Genomic DNA, 21,875 nt, shown 5'->3' on the forward strand with positions numbered 1-21,875 from the left:
AATGTAGGTTACCCTTGGCTCATAGGTGCTTGCTAAGAAACAGTTTTAAAAGTTTTGTGGTCCAAGCACGTTCTGTCTGTATGTCTGTCCGCTGTTCACAAGAGAACTACTTAACAGATTTAGATCTGGTTGTTTTCTATAATTTGCTTGAACTTTCCGGTTGATTTTACGACTTCTCTCATTGCGCTTAGTACCAGAGTTCACTTGCGGTACCGATGTATTTATGCAAATCCAACAGAGTGTCTGTGGACCGAGAGCAGAGGGGCGGGGCCTTCCTCATTCACTCGCCAGCCAGCCTCCGTTCAAGTCTGTCTACCTCTCGCCACGTGTTGGAGTGTACCTCACCTCCACTTAGCTAGCGATCCCTGTTTGTTTAACAGACGTTATCATTTACAGATTGTTAAGGAGTAACATTTAACGTTTTTGAGAGAGAGAGATCAGAGCTCCATGTGTTTTAGAGGGTAGCTGCTGATTGGCAGAGATATCACGGCCACGTGCTTTTCTCCCCACAAGGGGAACGCTCTCCCATCAGAGCTAAACATGATCAGATACAGTGCCAACGTCTATTAATTTTGTCCTGTTTCATTACTATGTTGGCGCAGCCACGGGGTACAGCTAATCTGTTATAAATAGAAAAAGGAAGAAGGGATTGTATATTCATCTTTAAGAAACTGGAAAGAGACAATCCTGGTTCCGTCACACAAAATGGAAAGATGTGCTGATACTTGATGAAGCCTCATGAAGTGTTGCCCACTAATGTTTATAGAACTATTATGAAATAGTGTTATAAGATAGTGCCAACGCGGAATGGAGCCAAGGTGCTTTTCTACCTTGTGCCTAATATACAGAGCATAATTTATAATAGGACTATAGTCATCTGCTCTCTTTTTTGCCTTTAACCTAATAAATAGTAACTGTTGCAAAGAGTGAGATATATTTTTCTTTTTAGCCAAAACAGAGGGGAAAGTAGAGGGCTTAACCATAGGCAGATGAGGCATAGGATATATGCCCAATGGTACAATTCAAAATAGGGAAGAGAATTGCCACCACATGATTTGGCTTGAATCAGAACAGAGTGTTTGATGGTAGGTCTTTTAGCACTTCATAAAAAAGAGCTAATGGCTGACATGACCTGATACCAAAAGGAATGAGGTGGGGGAGAATATTCATTTTAATGATTTCCAAAAGAGGCTGAGAGAGAGAGAGAGAGATTATTCCAGAACAAAATAGGATTAAATGTAATGCATATAGTGTGATGGGCAAGAAACTCAAGTAAGATAATAAAAATCAGAGATAACAGATACCCTAACAGCCTAGCACTCCTGAGCACATGTAGGATATATTACAAATCTGAGTTTGTTAAAACTGAAACAGAAGGGCGATACAGTTATTTGATCATGTTAATAAATATATTACTAAACCCCATTTTACTCATAACTCTTCTCAAAAGCTTCCATATCAAAAAAAAAATTTTTCATCAAGTAATAAAAGCACTGCGGAGCGAAGAGCTGTGTTTTTACATTTACAAAATTGGCGCGTGCTGTCAGCTGTGTAATGACACATCCTGATGTTGGTCTGTTCTGAATGAATCAGTTCTGAAATTACAGATTTGAGCCGGAGACCCAAACCCTAGCTAACAACTTAGCATCTGATTTCATTATTAATAAGGGATTTTAATTTGAATGCAGTTTGGCTTCTTTACCATGCTTGAGAAGGAGTGATAATGGATGAGTTTATATTAGAGTGTTAATTAAAGAAGTAGAGAACTATGTTAATGATTTGAAATGGCAAGATGGATACTTGGTGGATAGTTGTCATCAAAATGCAAAATATACTTCTGGCTATATACTGTCTGGACAAGGGGCTTTCTTTTTTGCAAATGAACTTAATGGAGTTTTAATTTTTTTAGCTGAAACCAGGGCCTCCAGGATGGTTGAAACATTTTGATAAATCAATAGAGCTGAAAAAAGCATCTAGCATGTCTAACTATGGGGTTCACCAGAGGTGAAATGTTCACAATAAAAGTCACAAAAACTCCCAAGAGGTGGGTTGGGCATCTCTGTTACTATGCTGCCAGTCCTCTAGTGCCCTGGCGAATGTTATCTTTTTCCTCTTAGGCTGCATTTTTCTTTTTCTGTCACTGGCGCCCCTGCCTGTTGCCCTTCCAGTGCTACCAGTATGCATTTCACACATAGGGTGTCACCATTTCCAGGTGAAATGCTGATGATTCCACAAGAAAACATTTGGCATAGTCAGCAGGATATGCATTGTGGATAGGTGAACAAGTGACGTGTACTGGTTGTGCTGCAGAAAAGGATGGGGGACTGAGTGAGAAAGAGATAAGTTAACGTCACCAGGAAGAACTTAACTTGAAGTGCTTAGAAGCAATCCCTTCATGCACCAGCGTGGTAGGACCTCGGTTGCTCAAGGTAATAAAGGAGCCATTTCTGAGGGCCTTAGTATTCAAAATATTGCAGGATCTCGGCTGGCAACCAGCAGCTGGCCAACAGCAGTTACCACAGTGCAAATGTCCATTTGGGGTGGATCTTGGATCATAGTGCATTAGAGCAGTGACAGGAGATTTTTATTTATTTTTTTTTATTAAAAAAAAAAAAGCGAAATGAGCATTCAGACAGAAAATGGGTCAAATCTACGAGATCATCATCATATCTTATCACGCCATTGCCGTATCCAGGTAAGAGCGGCGTCATTAGCATCCTTAAGATCTTCATCAGTACATGTAGGGCCTCAGGAACATTCATGGAGAATGTGGTCCATTGTTTGGGTGGGCTCGCCACAGGGACATTCAGCGCTTGTTGTGAGGCCCCATCTAAATAGGTTGGCCCTTGTTTTGCCCACCTTTGACCTAGCTCGGTTAAGCGCAACCCAGTCTTTCCTAGAGAGGGATGTTCCATTGGGTAGATGCTCTTGAGATGTAGGAAGAGCTTCAATGGGAGGAGATTTTTATTTAGTTTTTTTTATTTAAAAAAAAACAAAAAAAACGAAATGAGCATTCAGACAGAAAATGAGTCAAATCTACGAGATCATCATCATATCTTATCACGCCACTGCCGTATCCAGGTAAGAGCGGCGTCATTAGCATCTTTAAGATCTTCATCAGTACATGTAGGGCCTCGGGAACATTCATGAAGCTTCAATGGGAGGGCTACAGTCAGTCTCTCGCAAGCTCTCGAGCCTATGTCTTATGGACTCCTTTGGATTAAGAGGTTCCACTGTGGCGAAGCTTCGACGAAAAGGTAGTCGGCGATTTACCTCCTGGTGATTGGTAAAGTGGGTGTCTGGAATCCATCAGTTGCTTGAACCTTTCTACTCTTGAACTACTTTCTTGTCGTATATGAGGAGGTGTGATCCCGGCCAGCCTGTATAAAACAGGAAGTCTTTTAAAGAACATATTTTTAAACTCAAAAAGAAGATATCCAGCAGGAATAATCTCCTTAGCAAACCATCAAACACATCCTGGGGAGCAGACCCTAAGACCCTGCGATCATCAGCCATGGCACTCTGTTATTCAACAGCAGTGCATTGCACACCAGTGTGGGCTAGGTCAAGCCATGCCAACAAGGTTGACCCTGAGCTAAATAGTGCATGCCGAATCATCATCGGCACATTGTGAAATCTACGAAATGAAAAAATAGCAATGAAATCAGAGCATGAGGCAAAAATCATGCTCAAAAATTCAAGCAAAAATGGTCAATATCAAAGTAAAATAATGAGAAGGAAAATAGTAAAAACGGTCTTTGAAAGTTTTATGGAATCTACAGATTGGATAAGTAAGTAGACAAACAGCTGACCATTTAACCCATTATGTTGATTACCAATGCATCACAATCTTTGTGGCCATGTGCCTGGCAGCAAGAGATGCAGACTTAGCAATGGGTACCAAAAATGGTGGCAACCACGAGAACTTAAAATGGAATGTAAAAAGGCTGATGTTACTAGGAAGTGCTCTGCTTGCAGTGCTTACAAGCAGTCTGTGTGCACCGGAGGACAGGAGTTCTTTTGCTTCTACTGTAGTGAATATGCTTCTGATGGGTTTTGTATTCTATGCATTGTGCCAGTTACTACAGTGCAAAATGTGTGAACTGGGATGAATTATGCGCTACCATGATGAAACACCACAGATTCATACAGGGAACATGTGCCCTTCTGACTGACAGCACAGAGGGCACACACCCCTCAGACTTCTTCTCCTGGAAGTGTGACCATGGACCATACTTACAGTCTTTATGATAACACTCCATTTATGCACCATTTTAAAGGGGTGCATAAAGCAGAGAGAAATCCGTGGAGGTCAGTTGATAAAATAATTCTAGCGCTATCAGGTACAAGCTTTATCTCCATGCATCATGTTTTGATTATGCTTTATTCTGTCTCCTGAATTGAATTTCTTTTTTTCTCCAAGTATTGCCCTGTTGCCTGACCTCTACCTGGCTTCTTACCAGTAGCTCCTGGACATATTCTGCAGCCTGAGCTCTACATCATGAACAAACTCTACTGGCAAACTTTTAATCCATGCCTTATCTGTAGTTCCTTGAAGTATTTGATTACCTCACCACAAGTTTCTTTAAATATGTGTGTAAGAATAGGAATGGAAAACGGTGAGAAAGGAATTCAGAAATCAAGAAGAAATAAATACTTCTTGAAAGACGCAGTGTGCATGTAGAATTTCCGGCCAAGCAGGATTACATGTGAAAGTGATAAATAAATCGGGCTTTCCGAGTTTACGTACTATGGCCATGGCATCCTGATAGTTTCGTTGCATGTATCTTGGACCTCCTGGAAATGTGGACAGTAATATGATCATTTTGCCTACACGTACGTTGTTATTTTCAGCATTTGCTTGCAGTGCGTTTGATAGTTCCACGCGCAAATCTTGTTGATGTAATCTGAGATAGTTGAGACGCGCGCCCTCTGTTTTAACATGCGCATCTACGACGTACTGTTGGAATAGTTTGCCACTGGAGTGCAAAAGTATTCCTCATTGCTAATCTGTACACGTAAAATTGGCATTGAGTAAGCCTTATTCGCTTGGCGGTTCTTTTATCTGGAACATGTTGTAAATCTTTGTGCCAGCCAATGTCTCCATAAGGGAATAAAAGTGGGTAAACCATAGGATTGCAATTCAAATTGAGCGTGGAAATCTTTTTACAGGAGTTGCCTATGGGATAGATGCAAATGTCCCTTTCGGCAGGCGTTTCGCCATCTTCTCCGACGAAAATCGCTGCAATGTCGGGGCATTGTATCGTCGTAAATCCTGCCCAGGGTTTTCCTTGAAAACCATTCGTACAGATGCTGTTGGATTGGACTGAGCGATTTCATGCATGTGTTTGTATGATTTAGCGAAGGGGTTGATGGTTCTGAGCATGAAATCTAGCTGGAGAAGTACATTTTCGCTGGATGTAGAGTTTGCTTTATTTTGTAAGCGTACTTCAGTAGCTTGTGCTGTGTCAAAAACATACAACTGTCCATATCCTGGAGAGGTAGAAGTGTTAGCATATAGTGGAGAGATTTGGTGATAAATTTGACCGTGTATTTTAAAACAGTATGGTCCATGGCCAGGAGGTTGAGTTATCTATGCACCCATGGAAGCAAACGCTAGAGAAGAGTTGTATTCTCAAATGTGTTCACGATAATTTTTAGCTTCTGATGTTTGCTGTGTAAGAAGCTGTTGTAAAGACACAGGTGGCTCCCGCAAATGTGGTAAAGCTACTTTACCGTTGTGGCAGCACCTCGAGTACTTGTTGGATGTATTACGTAGGCAGCATGGGGAAGGGTTTGGAAGAGGACGAATAGGAATCGAGAAATGCTGTGTCGGCTGCGTGTGGGTGGGACCGGTTTTGAAGTGGAAGCAGGACGAACCAGAAGAGAAATATACAGTGAACCCTCGTTTATCACGGTTAATCCGTTCCAGACTCTACTGCGATAAATGAATTTTCGCGAAGTAGGATTCTTTATTTATAAATCGAATATTTTCGCAGTTAGAGTATAGAAAACCTGTTTACGACCTTCTAAATACGTTTTTTAACATTATTAGAGCCCTCTAGACATGAAATAACACCCTTTAGTCACCATTACACTTGTATTACCCAATATATTAGACAAAATAAGAGAAAACAAGACATATTAGACGTTACAAATATCATATTATTATTATTATACTGTACATTTAATTACACACATACACAGTTCTTACACACAACCACTAACCTATGAAGGCACAAGCTCAGTTTGAGAGTCTTCAGGTTGTAAGCTGGAGCGCTGATCGCACCCTCAGAGGAAACAGACGCCCCTGGGAAAACTCCTGAAACAGCTGAAAGTCTACTTTCACATTGCTGTTTACTTGCGCTATAACGTGCGATAAACCTCTCACGCGGTACTCCGCTTACTTAAAAGAATTGTGCAGCGCCTGTCAGCTTTGGATCTCTCTCTCTCTCTGTCTCTCTCTCTCTGACTTGTCATGGAGCACATTTAAACTTTTGAAAAGAGACAAATGTTTGTTTGCAGTGCTTTGAATAAAGTTCTTTTTTTTCTACAACCTCCTGTGTCTTTGTGCAAATATGTGACCCAAGCGTAACAAGGTGGTGCAGTATCTTCAGCAGGTGCGTCAGTGTCTTCTTCCATTGAAGGTGTACTAGGAGTAGGCAGTGGGTGTCTGGGTGCGCGGCTGAAGAACATCTTGATAGGCAGTTGCTGGCGCTGTCTTTTCATATGCGTGAGGAGGCTTTTGTAGGGTATTGCCATCTTTGTTCATATCCAAGAGTTTCACCTTCTCCTGGATGATAAGCATCTTCCTACGGCGCTTAGTTTCATTGTCAGAAGGCTTAGAAAAAGCAGCACGTTTAGGAGCCATCGTGGGGCTTAGATAAAAGTTCTCAGAAAGCGCACACGTAGTGACGTAAGCGTGTATGAGAAAAAATCGCAATAGAGTGAAGCCGCCAAAGTCGAAGTGTGATATAGCAAGGGATCACTGTATATAAGAGATACCTGGACAGTACTTGGTGCCTAATGTCTATCTCCTGCTTTATCTATAGCTGTTGGAAATATCTTGCAGCCTGTTTTCTAGCTTCTGCTTGATCTCTAGGTTGTGGACACATTTTATAATCCATCTCTAGTTACTGATGTGCCTTTGCTGCCACATCAGTTTGTCCCCAGTTGCCTGACAACTTCTTATTTTTTCCTGATCACTGGCTCCTGGACACATTCTTCTTCCTGTTGGTCCTACATATTTATCACTGCTTGACCTTAAACTCCTATACACCTTCTGCCCAACATGTACTACCTCACTTGAGTACTACCATCTTTTTTTTCTGCTTTTTGCTGCTTGACCGTTATGTTGTACTTGATCCCTAGCTCTTAGGCATGTGACCTGTAGTTTCTACCAGATCGCCAGGTCCTGAACCTACCCTGCTGCCTCACTAGTATGTTGTGGATGTATTCTTCTGCCTGACCTTAAGTGTATCGATTTCTCTTACATCATCATCTGTAGATTCTAGTCATATATTCTGACAGAGGTTTATTTTTATAGGTATATTCTGCTCCACGATCATTAAGTGCTAATATTTTCCTCTAACACTCTTCCTGTTACCTAAGCATTCTGACTTTGTCTGGTTCCCTTTTTACAGATGCAGCAGTTGGAACGGCAGGTCCTGGAAGCAGATCGGCGTGCAGAAAAGTCGAACCAGCAGGTACCTAACATTGAATTCTGAGGAATGATAAGTCCTAGAGGACAGCCTGTGTATACATTGTTCAGATAATCACACCACACAATGAAATCCTATAGCAGTGCTGTGGATATTGGCCCTGGTTTGAAGCCAGCAATTCAACATTTCAGCATACAATATCGTTGACCAGTTCAACTAGAATAAGTAGCTCTGTGGAAGCACTGAATGTGCCAGCTTGAGTTGTGTATCATATTCTATGTAGAGCAGTATCTGTCTACAATAAAAAGCCAGCATGAACAATAACCTGAGTAGGATTTTCCACAATCATGGCTCCCTGCAAGCTGGTGTCATGTGATGCAAAACCTCCTTCAGAATGTGGCTTTGGCAAGACTCTGTGTTGGCTGTGTCTTCCAGTTGGTATTTCCTTCTCCTCCTCTAGGGTGTGGCTTCCATCAAACAGTACTTTCTTTATACAGTGCATTCATCTGGGTATAGCTTCTGGCAAGGTGGTGCTTTTATTAAGACATGAAGTGGGCTCTGGCCTCCTGCCCTGGCATTGCTAGTCTGATCCACCCATGGGCCTTAGTAATCATTATTTTTCTCATGTTTGAGCTGGTCACTAGGGCTTTTGCCTTTTTTTTTTTTTAATCTATAGGTCCAAATAATGGAAGAAAAGTTGAAAGCAGCCAACATTCAGACAAGTGAATGTGAGAACAAACTTTACAGGAGGTGTCTAGACCTGCAGACCCTCATCCAAGAAAAGGATGATATCATCCAGGTTCTTGAACAGCAAGTCGAGGAACAGGTGAGCAAACATATTCCTCAAGTGTAGAGCCTGTCTCATTTGTGCAATAAGGTTTCCATTGACTTGCTCACCAAAGTAATATAGCACTGTCCCATGTATTACAAAATAATAGATTATACAGTAACCCTTCACATTCATGAATTTGACATTTGCAGTTTTTGCAAGTTGGCCATGAACAATTAAATGGGAATATTTTTGGAGCTTGATGAAATATTCAATGACACTTGCCTAACGCCTGACTTTATTGAAAAGAAACTAAATCATTGAATAGCGGCGCTGCAAGTTTAGTTTCTTTTCAATAAAGTCAGGCGTTAGGCAAGTGTCATTGAATAGCGGCACTGCAAGTTTAGTTTCTTTTCAATAAAATCAGGCGTATAGTTGTACAGGAGAAAAATGGCAATCTTTTGTCGGTCTATGAACTTAATTTATGCCTGTATGCGTCAGTCGCTTCATATTCTTTTCGTACCTTATCAATTGTGTGATGTGTTTTTTGAACAGGTTTGATTCATCGAAGTGATCACTCGTGCTGTGTTCAGTCAGTCACTCGCTCGCTTCTTATTGTTTCGCTGCCTTCTCAATTGTGTAATGAATGTTTTCTTCAGCGCTCTTTGTGGCTGTTCCTTGTTTTCAGTTCACGTGATTATGTAGGAGGCGTGATGACGCGATACGCGACTCCACCTCCCACGGCCATCGAGCTGCACTCCATTACAGTATATGGACAAAAAAGAGGTTCCAGTTATGACCATTACGTGTATAATTTCGAAATGAAACCTGCCTAACTTTTGTAAGTAAGCTGTAAGGAATGAGCCTGCCAAATTTCAGCCTTCCACCTACATGGGAAGTTGGAGAATTAGTGATGAGTGAGTCAGTGAGGGCTTTGCCTTTTATTAGTATAGATTATATATATATATATATATATATATATATATAATATAATATATATATATATATATATATATATATATATATATATATATATATATGTATGTGTGTGTGTGTGTGTGTGTGTGTGTGTGTGTGTGTGTGTGTGTATGTATGTGTGTATATATATGTATGTGTATGTATGTATGTGTATATGTATATATGTTTATGTGTGTGTGTATATGTATGTGTATATATATATGTGTATATGTATATATATATATATATATATATATATATATATATATATATATATATATATATATATATGTGGATGTGTATATGTGTATATATATATATATATATACGTATATATATATATATATATATATATATATATATATGTATATGTAGATATGTGTACACTACTTCTCCGCTGCGAAGCGCGGGTATTTTGCTATAATATGTAAATATTAAAATATTAAGGTTATTTAATAGAGTTAGTGTAAGTATGTATAATATCTTTAATATTAAAAACTAAAAAAGCAATTTTGTAATTCATCACACCCAAGGTGACCAGTTCAGTGACCTGAGGAGTGGTGAGATTTCAGTCCTTAAATGTAACACACCCTTGGACTGAAACTCTTTGTAATTTGCTTCAAGAAATGCTAGGGGCTTTGTCCCCTTCTCACTTTGCTTGCCATCGCCTGTGCTAAGCGCTAGCCTCTTTGCAGTTCTGCCGCTCGCATATGGGGGTGTGGATGTACAATTTAAACAGATTATTATTTTCATTGGAATTGTTACATCTGCATAATAGAACTACCAATTTTACATTACAGTGAGTAATTAACCATATTAAAATATAGTAAAACATAATAATTTGAAAGTAAATTGTTTCATGTTGCGTTAAAGTTATTCATTGCATAATACTATTTCTTTCTGTCTGGCTTTGAAATTAATACGCAGGTACTATTTAAACTTACACTTTTACTGTAAAACTTCAGTAAAACGATTTTTTGAATTACATTTTTGTCAATATTGCATTGAATTTTGATTCTGTGTTTGGACTTTCATCGTGACAACGCAACGTATAACTGCCCGTGATTGAATTTTGTTTCTTTCTCTGTATTAAATAAGATGACTTTTTCAAATGTTTGTCTCTGAGATTTGTTAATTGTCTTTGTAAAAGCTATTCTAATAGGAAACTGTTAACATTTTAATATGAATGGCATATCAAGATCTCCTTTGGTGTCTAATTGTTATCCCCTGAAGATGTGCTACATTACCTTTCTTGGATACATCCTTCTTTCTACAGTAATTCGTGCGGTGGTAGACCGGATGGTGTTAACGGTTGTAGATATTCTTTGTGGTATTGTAAGTTGATGTTTTCATGTTCTGCACGATCACCACCAACTGTTTCAGCAGAGTCTATTGTTACGCATTTAACCAATTTGCTGTGTAACTGATCAACATTTTTGGCATTAATTCGTTTGACTTCATCGTTTTTTGGTGCTAGGATTGGCTGTGTACTCATTTTTACTGTTGATAACCCTTCGGGATGAAATTCTTCAATAAAATGTGGACATAATACGTCTTCTTTAATTGGGAACTTCAAGTGATGAAAACGTTAAAATTTATAAGATCTGAGAGCGCAGGAAGTGTGTCTGACAAAAGCATTCACACGAATGAGAGGTGAGAGTACCGTGGTCTTGTTTGAAAATGGTTGAGAGGAGGGTGTGACTTGTCTCGTTGCAGGACTTTTTTTTACATAATAGAGAGATTATTTTTGGTTAAAAAAATAAAAAACTATGAGGAGATGTTAAACTCTGTGTTTCTGTCTGGTGATCTGTTGATTGTAAGTGAGCGGGCAAACCTCCCCGTCAAGAGCTGCAGATGCACTGGCCTATCAATTGTTTTCTTTCACTGAACTGATGCTGCCAACGGTGTTCCAGGTGTAGCTCTCCACTTTCAGACTCTTCCCTCCACAGCTGCCCCACAGCTCCCCTGTGATCTCCCTCATCATTTGCCTGTGCAGGTTTACCACCAGTCCTCCTTCATATGGCTCATCTGGGGGTCAGTCGAAACTCATTCTGACATACAGTTACCCTAATGCTTCACTGTCATCTGTGCACCCAGGCCATTGGACCATAGCAGATGGAGAAGTATTGGTGGAGATACAGAGTTAGCTATTTCTCGGTTGTGTTCTATCCCCCACACTTTGTTGCAAATGGCACTAAAGATCCTGGATTTCAGCCTCAATGCTTTCCAGCAGAAGAGCCAAATAAGTCTATTATAGTACTTTTGCGGTACTCTGTGAATAGTCGGTCTTCTTTTCACACTGCTCCTGACACAAATGTAGCAGCAGTGGTGAGTGTCACAATGGATTCTCTTGCTCTTTCCATGGTTGTTTGAGGTGGCTCGTTATCCATGAAAGGACTGCTCACTGTTGCAGGCTTGTCATGATATTGGAGTAACAGCTTATACGATGGGTGACTCATTCTAGACTGATGCAGTTTGTCAGAGCTGTTATAATATTAAGAATTATGAATGTTATTTCCAGTACAATAAATCAAAGCAGTGTTAAAGCTTGACTTGTTTAAAACAGGTCCACTTTCGTAATCATATGGTATGTTTGTCTGAGTGCTAGGGAGGCCAAAGTATTATTTGCAAGTTTTCACATTTGTGGGGTCTTCCGCCCCTATCCCTCGTGGATGTGTAGAGGTTACTGTATTCACAGGTGCCCTGATACTACCTTTTCTATTAGTTTGACATGCCACTGACTTGTTCTACTCTTAAGTGAAACTACTGTCTTTAAGAATATGAGCAGACAGCCGGCTACCAAAGTCTGACTAACATGTCTTCAGTGTCCTTATTTAATGTCTTGGAGACACTTTTCAAGATACTGCAAAGATATCCACAGGTACGATACTTTCTTTCTATTACAGAAACAAATGAGACTCCAGGAGGCTAAAATTGTTGAGGAGAAGGCAACACGAATCAAAGAGTGGGTGACCACAAAGCTACATGAGGTATATGTTGAGTGAGACTATTTATCTTTCAGTATTTTCAATACAATACTTTCAATAATGATCAATATTTCTTCTGGAATAGAAGTAGGTGTGAGGTGAGGAAAATTGGGCAGATTTTGTATAGCAAAATTTCTAATTTGGAACTAATGGAAAAATTGTGTTGATGGGAAGCTAAATTTGGAGTGTAATTGTTTGTAGGATGCAAAGACATTATTCATGTGCAAATTTCTAAGAAACTGAATCCTGTACATTTTCCAGACATTAAAAACTGTGTAAGTCTGAGAAGGTGGAAAAAGGTGGTTATCATTTAGAGGTGCCACAGATGAAAAATTCTCTGACTTGAAGTGCTTCCTACATTGGTTCCATATTCTGATTGAATGAAGCACAATTGGATTGTTGGTATATTGACGATAACTTGTATTTACTGGGGCAAAAAGCAAGGAATATAAAGAAGTACTGCAGGATTTTATTTCTATTGCAGTCTAGCCCTGTGTGTGTTCATCCATTTGTGTCAATTTCCAGGTTTTTATAGCCCTTTCCCGATTCCAGAAATGGAAGCTGGACTTCCCATCAAAGCAATTTGATACATGGACTTAAAAGGCTGGCCTTTATCATATGGCAGTTTTACTTTGAATCAAGGGGTCTAAAATTGGCCCAAATACAACTAGTGGGCAGGAGAGAGTCAAGAGAGCAAGCAAAGTGGGATGATATAGGTCTTTTGGGTAAATGCGGCAACATACCTCATGGATAGAACTGAGCCCGTATAATTAGGCCCAGAGTGGTTTTAGGTTTGTTGTCATATTAATGTCATTGTATCTTATCTACATAACCCTGCATATTTCTGTTTATAATATACTTTTATAATTTACCATTCTTTTGATTTACTTTGGCCTTAACTTTACTTGAGGCCATATGACTTGATACCAATAGCCATCAACAGAAGGCTGTTTTGATGATAAATTATTAGCCGACTACTGGTATACTTCATTCTTTGTATGTTCTTCTTTACCTGCAGCTTGAAGCAGAGAATGAAAATCTACGGTCTGCCACACATCAACAGCTCCAGGAAATTCAGAAGCTACAGAAGGAATTAAAAGGTATGGCAACATTCGGAAAACAAGGCACCCACAGAATCTAGCAGGCAGCTGAAAACACCTGAAAGAATGTAGCAACTAGTAACAGCCAGTGATGAAGCTGAGAAATCCAACTGGCATCCTGCAGGTTCAGAGTTCAGTTTTATGCTCATCTTTACCTTGTCCTTGCAGAACTAAAGAAGCTTTCTTCTTCGACTCACAAGCCAGGAGAAGCCCAGAGGTTGAGTAGCCTGACATTTGGATGCTTTCAAGTTAGACCAAAGAATCCAAATGTCATCAGTGGCCCAAAGCACGGGCAGCACCTCACAGCCTGTACACAGAAAGAGGGTCCTGCTGACAGGATGTCACCAGGTAGGCAACAATCAAGAGGTAAATGGGATAACAGATAGTGAGGGTTAATATTATTATATGGAAAGTGGGTAGGAGTAGGTATGCTAGAAATAGATACATTTGTCCAGAAATAAAGGCATAAGTAGAACTGCTTACCATTTTAGCTTTCTGTGATACAAGTTACTTTTTTAACAATGTTCAGAATTTATACTTGTGTGTATCACATAGACAGTGTGTTTTTATAGTTGGTGTTTTTAAAATTAAAACAAACAAAATAAGCAATATACAGTGCATCCGGAAAGTATTAACAGTGCATCACTTTTTCCACATTTTGTTATGTTCCAGCCTTACTCCAAAATCGATAAAATTCATTTTTTTCCTCAGAATTCTACACACAACACCCCATAATGACAACGTGAAAAACGTTTACTTGAGGTTTTTGCAAATTTATTAAAAATAAAAAAATTGAGAAAGCACATGTACATAAGTATTCACAAGTATTCACAGCCTTTGCCATGAAGCTCAAAATTGAGCTCAGGTGCATCCTGTTTCCCCTGATCATCCTTGAGATGTTTCTGCAGCTTCGTTGGAGTCCACCTGTGGTAAATTCAGTTGACTGGACATGATTTGGAAAGGCACACACCTGTCTATATAAGGTCCCACAGTTGACAGTTCATGTCAGAGCACAAACCAAGCATGAAGTCAAAGGAATTGTCTATAGACCTCCGAGACAGGATTGTCTCGAGGCACAAATCTGGGGAAGGTTACAGAAAAATATCTGCTGCTTTGAAGGTCCCAATGAGCACAGTGGCCTCCATCATCCATAAGTGGAAGAAGTTCGAAACCACCAGGACTCTTCCTAGAGCTGGCCGGCCAGCTGAGCAAAAGCGGGAGAAGGCCCTTATTCAGGGAGGTGACCAAGAACCCGATGGTCACTCTGTCAGAGGTCCTCTGTGGAGAGAAGAGAACCTTCCAGAAGGACAACCATCTCTGCAGCAATCCACCAATCAGGCCTGTATGGTAGAGTGGCCAGACGGAAGCCACTTCTTAGTAAAAGGCACATGGCAGCCCGCCTGGAGTTTGCCAAAAGGCACATGAAGGACTCTCAGACCATGAGAAAGAAAATTCTCTGGTCTGATGAGACAAAGATTGAACTCTTTGGTGTGAATGCCAGGCGTCACGTTTGGAGGAAACCAGGCACCGCTCATCACCAGGCCAATACCATCCCTACAGTGAAGCATGGTGGTGGCAGCATCATGCTGTGGGGATGTTTTACAGCGGCAGGGACTGGGAGACTAGTCAGGATAAAGGGAAAGATGACTGCAGCAATGTACAGAGACATCCTGGATGAAAACCTGCTCCAGAGCGCTCTTGACCTCAGACTGGGGCGACGGTTCATCTTTCAGCAGGACAACGACCCTGAGCACACAGCCAAGATATCAAAGGAGTGGCTTCAGGACAACTCTGTGAATGTCCTTGAGTGGCCCAGCCAGAGCCCAGACTTGAATCCGATTGAACATCTCTGGAGAGATCTTAAAATGGCTGTGCACCGACGCTTCCCATCCAACCTGATGGAGCTTGAGAGGTGCTGCAAAGAGGAATGGGCGAAACTGGCCAAGGATAGGTGTGCCAAGCTTGTGGCATCATATTCAAAAAGACTTGAGGCTGTAATTGCTGCCAAAGGTGCATCGACAAAGTATTGAGCAAAGGCTGTGAATGCTTATGTACTTGGGATTTCTCAGTTTTTATATTTTTAATAAATTTGCAAAAACCTCAAGTAAACTTTTTTCACGTTGTCATTATGGGGTGTTGTGTGTAGAATTCTGAGGGAAAAAAATGAATTTAATCCATTTTGGAATAAGGCTGTAACATAACAAAATGTGGAAAAAGTGATGCGCTGGGAATACTTTCCAGATGTACTGTATTTCCTCCTTGGTTTATGTGGTTATCATTTTTGAAGTTTAAGTTATTTTTTCACAGTTTTTGCACTGTGAATCTTTATATTAAAAAAAGTTTCTCCCCAAACAGCTTACAGTTGCAACTAATCATGAAACAAATGTTTTTTTTCTTATAAAAATACGTTCAATTCCAAGTGACAAACGTTCTTGTTTTAGGAAGCAGGCTTTTTATCCTTTTCATAGATAACTTAATAAAACAAAATAAACTTGGAAATAATTCGTTTTTAACTCAGATTCTTGGCACGGTCTTTCCCAATGGGAGAACATGTGTTTGGTGTTGGCAGTAACTGTTGTGGGTGATGTTTTCATTTAACACCTGCTTGGATGCTACAGAGCCAAGTAAAATGCATTTGTTCAGCTATTTAACACAATGTTGGCTCTCACCTAAAATAGTTCAGAAATGCACATACCAGGGATATGAATGTAAAATTGAAGAAAATCAAGTGTCTGTAGTTTCTGTTCCTATCAAAGTACAACTGCCTTCTTGAAAGCTAGCGCTCAGTAATCACAAACCTGAGGGCGAAAAGTTGTTGTGGTTGGAGAATTGGAATACCGTTTTTACTTGTGTACCATGTGCACTTGTGTAAGACGCGCACCCTAATTTTTACAAAGAAAAATTTGTAAAATTTTTGTGTACAACGCGCGTTGTGATTGTATAGGAAGTGTTAAGGGCACGTTTTCCACGAAATGCCCTTCTGTTTTTGTTGCATGTTGAAAGTTTTTCTTTCTTCTGTTGTGAGAGAGAGAGAGAGAGAGAGAGCGAGCGAGCGAGTGAGCGCAAGAGAGAGAGAGAGAGAGAGAGACCGCACGAGTGAGTGAGCGAGCGAGAGAGCCCAGGCAGAAGAAGTAAACATTACAGAAAAAAATTTCTTTGTGTATGACATGCACCTGATTTTCTAATGCTAATTTTTGGGGAAAAAATGTGCACGTGGTACACGCATAAATACAGTATTTGAAAAGAAAATCCAGTCTTGTGTTAAAAAAAAAAAAAAATTGCAGAGCCTCACAAAAAGTCTCTCTATTATAATAAAAAAATCTTTGGTCAATACGTGATCATCTCGGAAAGACACTTTGACGTCCCGCAAGACTAAACTTTAAACCTTTTGGAAGCAAGACCCGTGAGATGGTAACTTTTACACGCCACGCCCTACTTACAAACAATTTAAAACAAGATCACGAACATCTAACCTCTCAGTTGTTGGAATGCTTTTGGCAGACGCACTTCATGTGCTTCCAATTTTAAAAATGTTATTCGTTCTAGATGGCACGTCAACGACTAAGCGAAGAAGAAAGAGCAGCGCATCGAAAAGAGACACACAGCGTTGGAGAGAAAAGAAGGCAAAAAAGAATGCTAAAAAGAACAATAATAATCTTTTGTGCAAATTCTGAAAATAAGGAAAGTAGTAATCAGCCCAGACCAAGTGGAATTGAAAAACTCGTAGGTCAAACCGGGGACAGAAATAAAAGACTTCTTAAAGACGTTCAAAAACGTTGGGCGCAATACACATGCAGAGCAGGTTAGAGATTATGAAAGCAGTGGAATTCAAAAAGCTCAAAAAAAAAAACGTTGCTGCGATACACATGCAGAGCATGTTAAAGAATATGAAAGTAGGAAAATTCGAAAGTATCAAAAAAAGATAATAAAGATCATAAAGAACAAACAAATGGAAATTCTTACATAACTGACCATACGCTATGAGTATCTGTGGTCCTGCAACAATTAAAGCTACGACTAGTTTCATTTAGAAGAAACCACAATTCAGTCAGGTGTATATTTATGATCACGGATAAGCGATGCAACATAGAATCCAAAGAGTATGTTATTTTCATGGGAATTGTTACAGTCTCTTTAAATTATATACATATGGTTAACCAAACCCAGGTGTGGGCAAGCGAAGTGAGCAGGGGGCGAAGCCCCCTAGTATTATTGTAACAATGATATGGCTATGCACTTTTCCAATATGTGTGCAATTTCAAAACATAAAACAAACATCTGAATATCTCTACTTTGCAGATATTGATATTCTTGCATTTTGATTCATGTTTTTTTCTTGTGCCCATCCATCCATTTTCCAACCCGCTGAATCTGAACACAGGGTCACGGGAGTCTGCTGGAGCCAATCCCAGCCAACGCAGGGCGCAAAGCAGGAACAAATCCTGGGCAGGGTGCCAACCCACCGCAGGGCGCACACACACACACTAGGGACAATTTAGGATCACCAATGCACGTAACCTGCATGTCTTTGGACTATGGGAGGAAACCGGAGCACCCAGAGGAAACCCACGCAGACATGGGGAGAACATGCAAACTCCATGCAGGGAGGACCCGGGAAGCAAACCCAGGTCTCCTTACTGCGAGTCAGCAGCGCTACCACTGTGCCACCGTGCTGCCCGTTTGTAGAGATAACTAAGAAAAAAATGAATCTCCTGTTTTTTTGGAGAATGGATATAATAATGTTTCTGATAGAAATGGAATCAAACAGTTTCAAACACATAATCATAAAACCTCTACTTCTGCTTTGAGACAACAGTGCCAATCATTGTGCCACCCATATTATAATATTTTTTTTAACATTATTAACTTTTGCGTGGTTATTTATTTTGCATTATACTGTATTTAATGCAGCCACATCACAATCAGTTTCCACTTTACTATTTAGGCTTGGCAATATTATCAGAGTGTGCATTCTTTGAAAAGCTTTAGCAGTGTGGCAAATGGGGGAAAAAGCGTACAATGTGATGAAAAATAACACAAAATAGAAGAAGGGGGTAGTAAAAAGCTTGTAATCTGCACAGGATGGATTAACAGTCTTCAGAAGTGTCACAAACGTTAATCAATCAATATCAATACAGTAATCCCTCCTCCATCGCGGGGGTTGTGTTCCAGAACCCCCCGCAAAAGGTGAAAATCCGCAAAGTAGAAACCATATGTGTGGTTCTTTTTATATATTTTAAGCCCTTATAAACTCTCCCACACTATTATAAACATTTCCCACACAATTATACAGCATAAACCCTTTGTATTCTCTTAGATATTAGGTAAGATTTGTTGAAATTATGTATGTAAACACAGTTTATATACAGTAAAACCTAAATATTATTTTAAAGATATCGAGTGTCTCCGATATCACATATGTTACAGCCATTACGACAGACAGGCCACCAGCAATAAATACGTACAATGCAAGAAAAATTGTATACAGTAAAATGTGTGTACAGTGACACTAAACTATGTACATGTAATAAGTACTGTACGTAGATAATTAATTATGGTTACTCACCAACAATGACACGACGACTTGTCCGATAATGATGAGTTTAATTTTACTGCACAACAAAGGATAGCGTTACAGCTCTTCTAAAGGAGCCTCTTCAGGCGACTGTTTAGTACCACCGTTGTACTTCTTCCAGCACTCTTCAATCCAAATCCCTAAAGCAGATTCCATCCAGACTACTGCCTTATCACGTCCACTTGCAACTCGTTTTGCGCCCTGGTTAAAGGACACTGCGGCCATAGATCTTATATGCTTTTCCTCCTTTTTAAATAAAAAGAATCGTGGACTCATTGATGCTGTAATGGTGTCCTGCAGCGGTGTAGCTGTTCCCTTCCTTCAACATATCCAAAACTTTTACCTTTTCTGCAATCATTTGCATCTTCTGTTGGCGCTTGGACATGGCCCCTGAAGCAGTAGCAGGAGCACGTTAATGCTGAATGAGTGAGATGATATTTCCTGGTTATTGCAGCACTCCGTCGCTGAGCCAATCAGTAGCACACAGGAACTTAACTGCGTGCTCTGATTGGGTAGCTTCTCAGCCATCTGCCAATAGCATCTCTTGTATGAAATCAACTGGGCAAACCAACTGAGGAAGCATGTACCAGAAGTAAAAAAGACCCATTGTCCGCAGAAACCCGCGAAGCAGCGAAAAATCCGCGTTATATATTTAGATATGCTTACATATAAAATCCGCGATAGAGTGAAGCCGCGAAAGTCGAAGCGCGATATAGCGAGGGATTACTGTAGTTGTAATACGCAGAAGGGTGTGAAACACATTAACCATTTTTATTAATGTGTGTTGTAAGAATGGCGCTATATTGCACCCGACCCAACACAGATTGACACGGGAGGCACGTGTAAAATAAAACAAATATTTATTTTCTTCACCTGTGGGGCACGTCTTCTCCGTGAACCCCACCGGCATAACACAGTCCCAAGCACAGCACTCAAAGTACCACAAGCAAAACACTTTCTCTTCCTCCACCACTCCTCCCTGGTAACCTCATCCTCTTCCTCCCGAATCTGGCCACTGATTGTTGGTCGCTGGCTCCCTTTATTGGGTACCTGGGTGGGGCGCAATCAATGTCCAAAAGGGGCCAGCAGCTCCTGTTACAGCACCCCCTGGCGGCGCCTGCGGAACCCAATAGGGCTGCACAGAACTCCAACCTCCATGAAGCCCTGGGGGAGTCCGAGGCACCGCTGCAACCCAGGGATGCTGCCATCTAGCATCCAGGGTTACATATTGGGTTTCCCACCCTTGCCCCCCTGGTATATATAGTGCAGGGGCGTCCTGGCCAGGCCTGGGCCCCAGCCATCCATCCCAGTGTTTATATTTTTACTGTTATTTTGATGGCATCATCTAGTCATCATTTTCAGTATTCCGAGTTTCATGATCATAAGGGGTTGTTTTCATGAGAGGTACCATTTTGAAGCTTTGAGTATTGAGTACTGCTAGGAACGTGTTGTGTGTGTGCTAAGTGATGGGTAGCATTTTGACAAGCACAAAATAAAGTATAATCACACACATAAATGAAAGACTTAGAGACTTGTACTCAAGCAAGACAATAACTTAGGTTCAGGTTCTGGTTTTGATTGAGTTTGGTCCACTACATTTGTATTTAGTTCAGACGCTTGTACTCTGGTGATCAATCTGTATGTTTAGTGTGCTGATTTTGCTCATGACCTTACCGTGAGCCCTTAAAGAAAGAGCTGCCTGACCTCTGCCACTCCTAAATAACAACTGTTCAGATGAACTTGCCTTTTAGTTGTAATTGCACACAAGTGATACCAGTTGCCACCTTATTCAGTATTTTTCATCTTACTTTTCAGAAAAGGAGCATGACAAGGACACTACAAATCAAGATATTGGCAGGTATCAAGTGTTACTCCCATCAGAGTTGGAGAAGGAACCCAAAACTGATACTGTGGCTAAGCAGTTGCCAAGCAGGGAGAGTTTGGATAAACAGCAAGCAAATCTGGACTCCAGCTACATGTCTACTAGCTTTCCGGTTTCTGCCCCTGGACGCAGCCGGGTAGGCAGTGAGACCTATCTCACTGCCTCAGATGACAGCAGCTCACTGTTTGATGATGATATGCAGAGAACTGATGGAAAGGGCTTGTTTCTATCTCCATTGGCAATGCCAGAGTTTGACAGCTCATCAGATGAGCTGAACAAAACATTTCAAGGCCAGAGCCTTAACTCGTCCTCGTCATCCAGTCCCAGCCCACTCCCAGTCCAGTGTTCTTATGTGGACAGAACTGTTAATAGGGTTGGTACCGACCTGTCACTGTCACGGAAGCATCTAAGCCAGCCACAGCTTAGTACTGATCGTCTATTTGGGTGTAACCGGAATGCTATCAGCCTGCTGCGGCCACCCTGGAATTCAGAGATGGATATTGACCAGGAAAAGGTGGCAGCCATAGTGGATGATGATGTTTTCGCCTACAATTCAACAGAGGTTGAAAATCAAATGAAGGAAATGGAAGGACGTCCTCTGAGTAACACTCCTCCCACCCCTCCGCTTCATCGGCTGCCTTCCTGGGTGAGCACCATCAGGCCAAATGCTATGCCATCCCAGCCAACAGGAGCAGTAGCCTGAGGTCATGGTGTCCAGATAGATAGATAGATAGATTATTAATCCCAAGGGGAAATTCACATTAATCCCTAATCTAACCTAATCTAAGGCTTTTCTTGATTGCTCAGTGTGTCCTCATAATGAAATGCTCCTGCCTTTTTCCTTAATCCTGTGCCTACTGTTACCCTCCTCACCGTAGGTACAATTTTTTTAAGTGTTCCAGTAACTATTGACATGTATAATGTGGTGCCAAAGCTTCAAAGTT

At 40.7% G+C, this 21,875-nt stretch overlaps 1 protein-coding gene across 1 annotated transcript in view; it reads left to right on the forward strand.

Annotated features, from left to right (window-relative positions):
• Positions 1–21,875, forward strand: part of plekhh2 (pleckstrin homology domain containing, family H (with MyTH4 domain) member 2) — a 79,428-nt gene that overhangs the window by 24,761 nt on the left and 32,792 nt on the right. The window contains exons 3-8 of the mRNA XM_051919659.1: positions 7,644–7,706; positions 8,338–8,487; positions 12,294–12,377; positions 13,393–13,501; positions 13,643–13,822; positions 20,865–21,577. Of these exons, the coding sequence (XP_051775619.1) occupies positions 7,644–7,706; positions 8,338–8,487; positions 12,294–12,377; positions 13,393–13,501; positions 13,643–13,822; positions 20,865–21,577 (1,299 nt within the window). The remainder of the gene's footprint in view (positions 1–7,643; positions 7,707–8,337; positions 8,488–12,293; positions 12,378–13,392; positions 13,502–13,642; positions 13,823–20,864; positions 21,578–21,875) is intronic.

The sequence above is a fragment of the Erpetoichthys calabaricus genome, chromosome 15 (assembly GCF_900747795.2).
Source record: "Erpetoichthys calabaricus chromosome 15, fErpCal1.3, whole genome shotgun sequence".
NCBI lineage: Eukaryota > Metazoa > Chordata > Cladistia > Polypteriformes > Polypteridae > Erpetoichthys > Erpetoichthys calabaricus.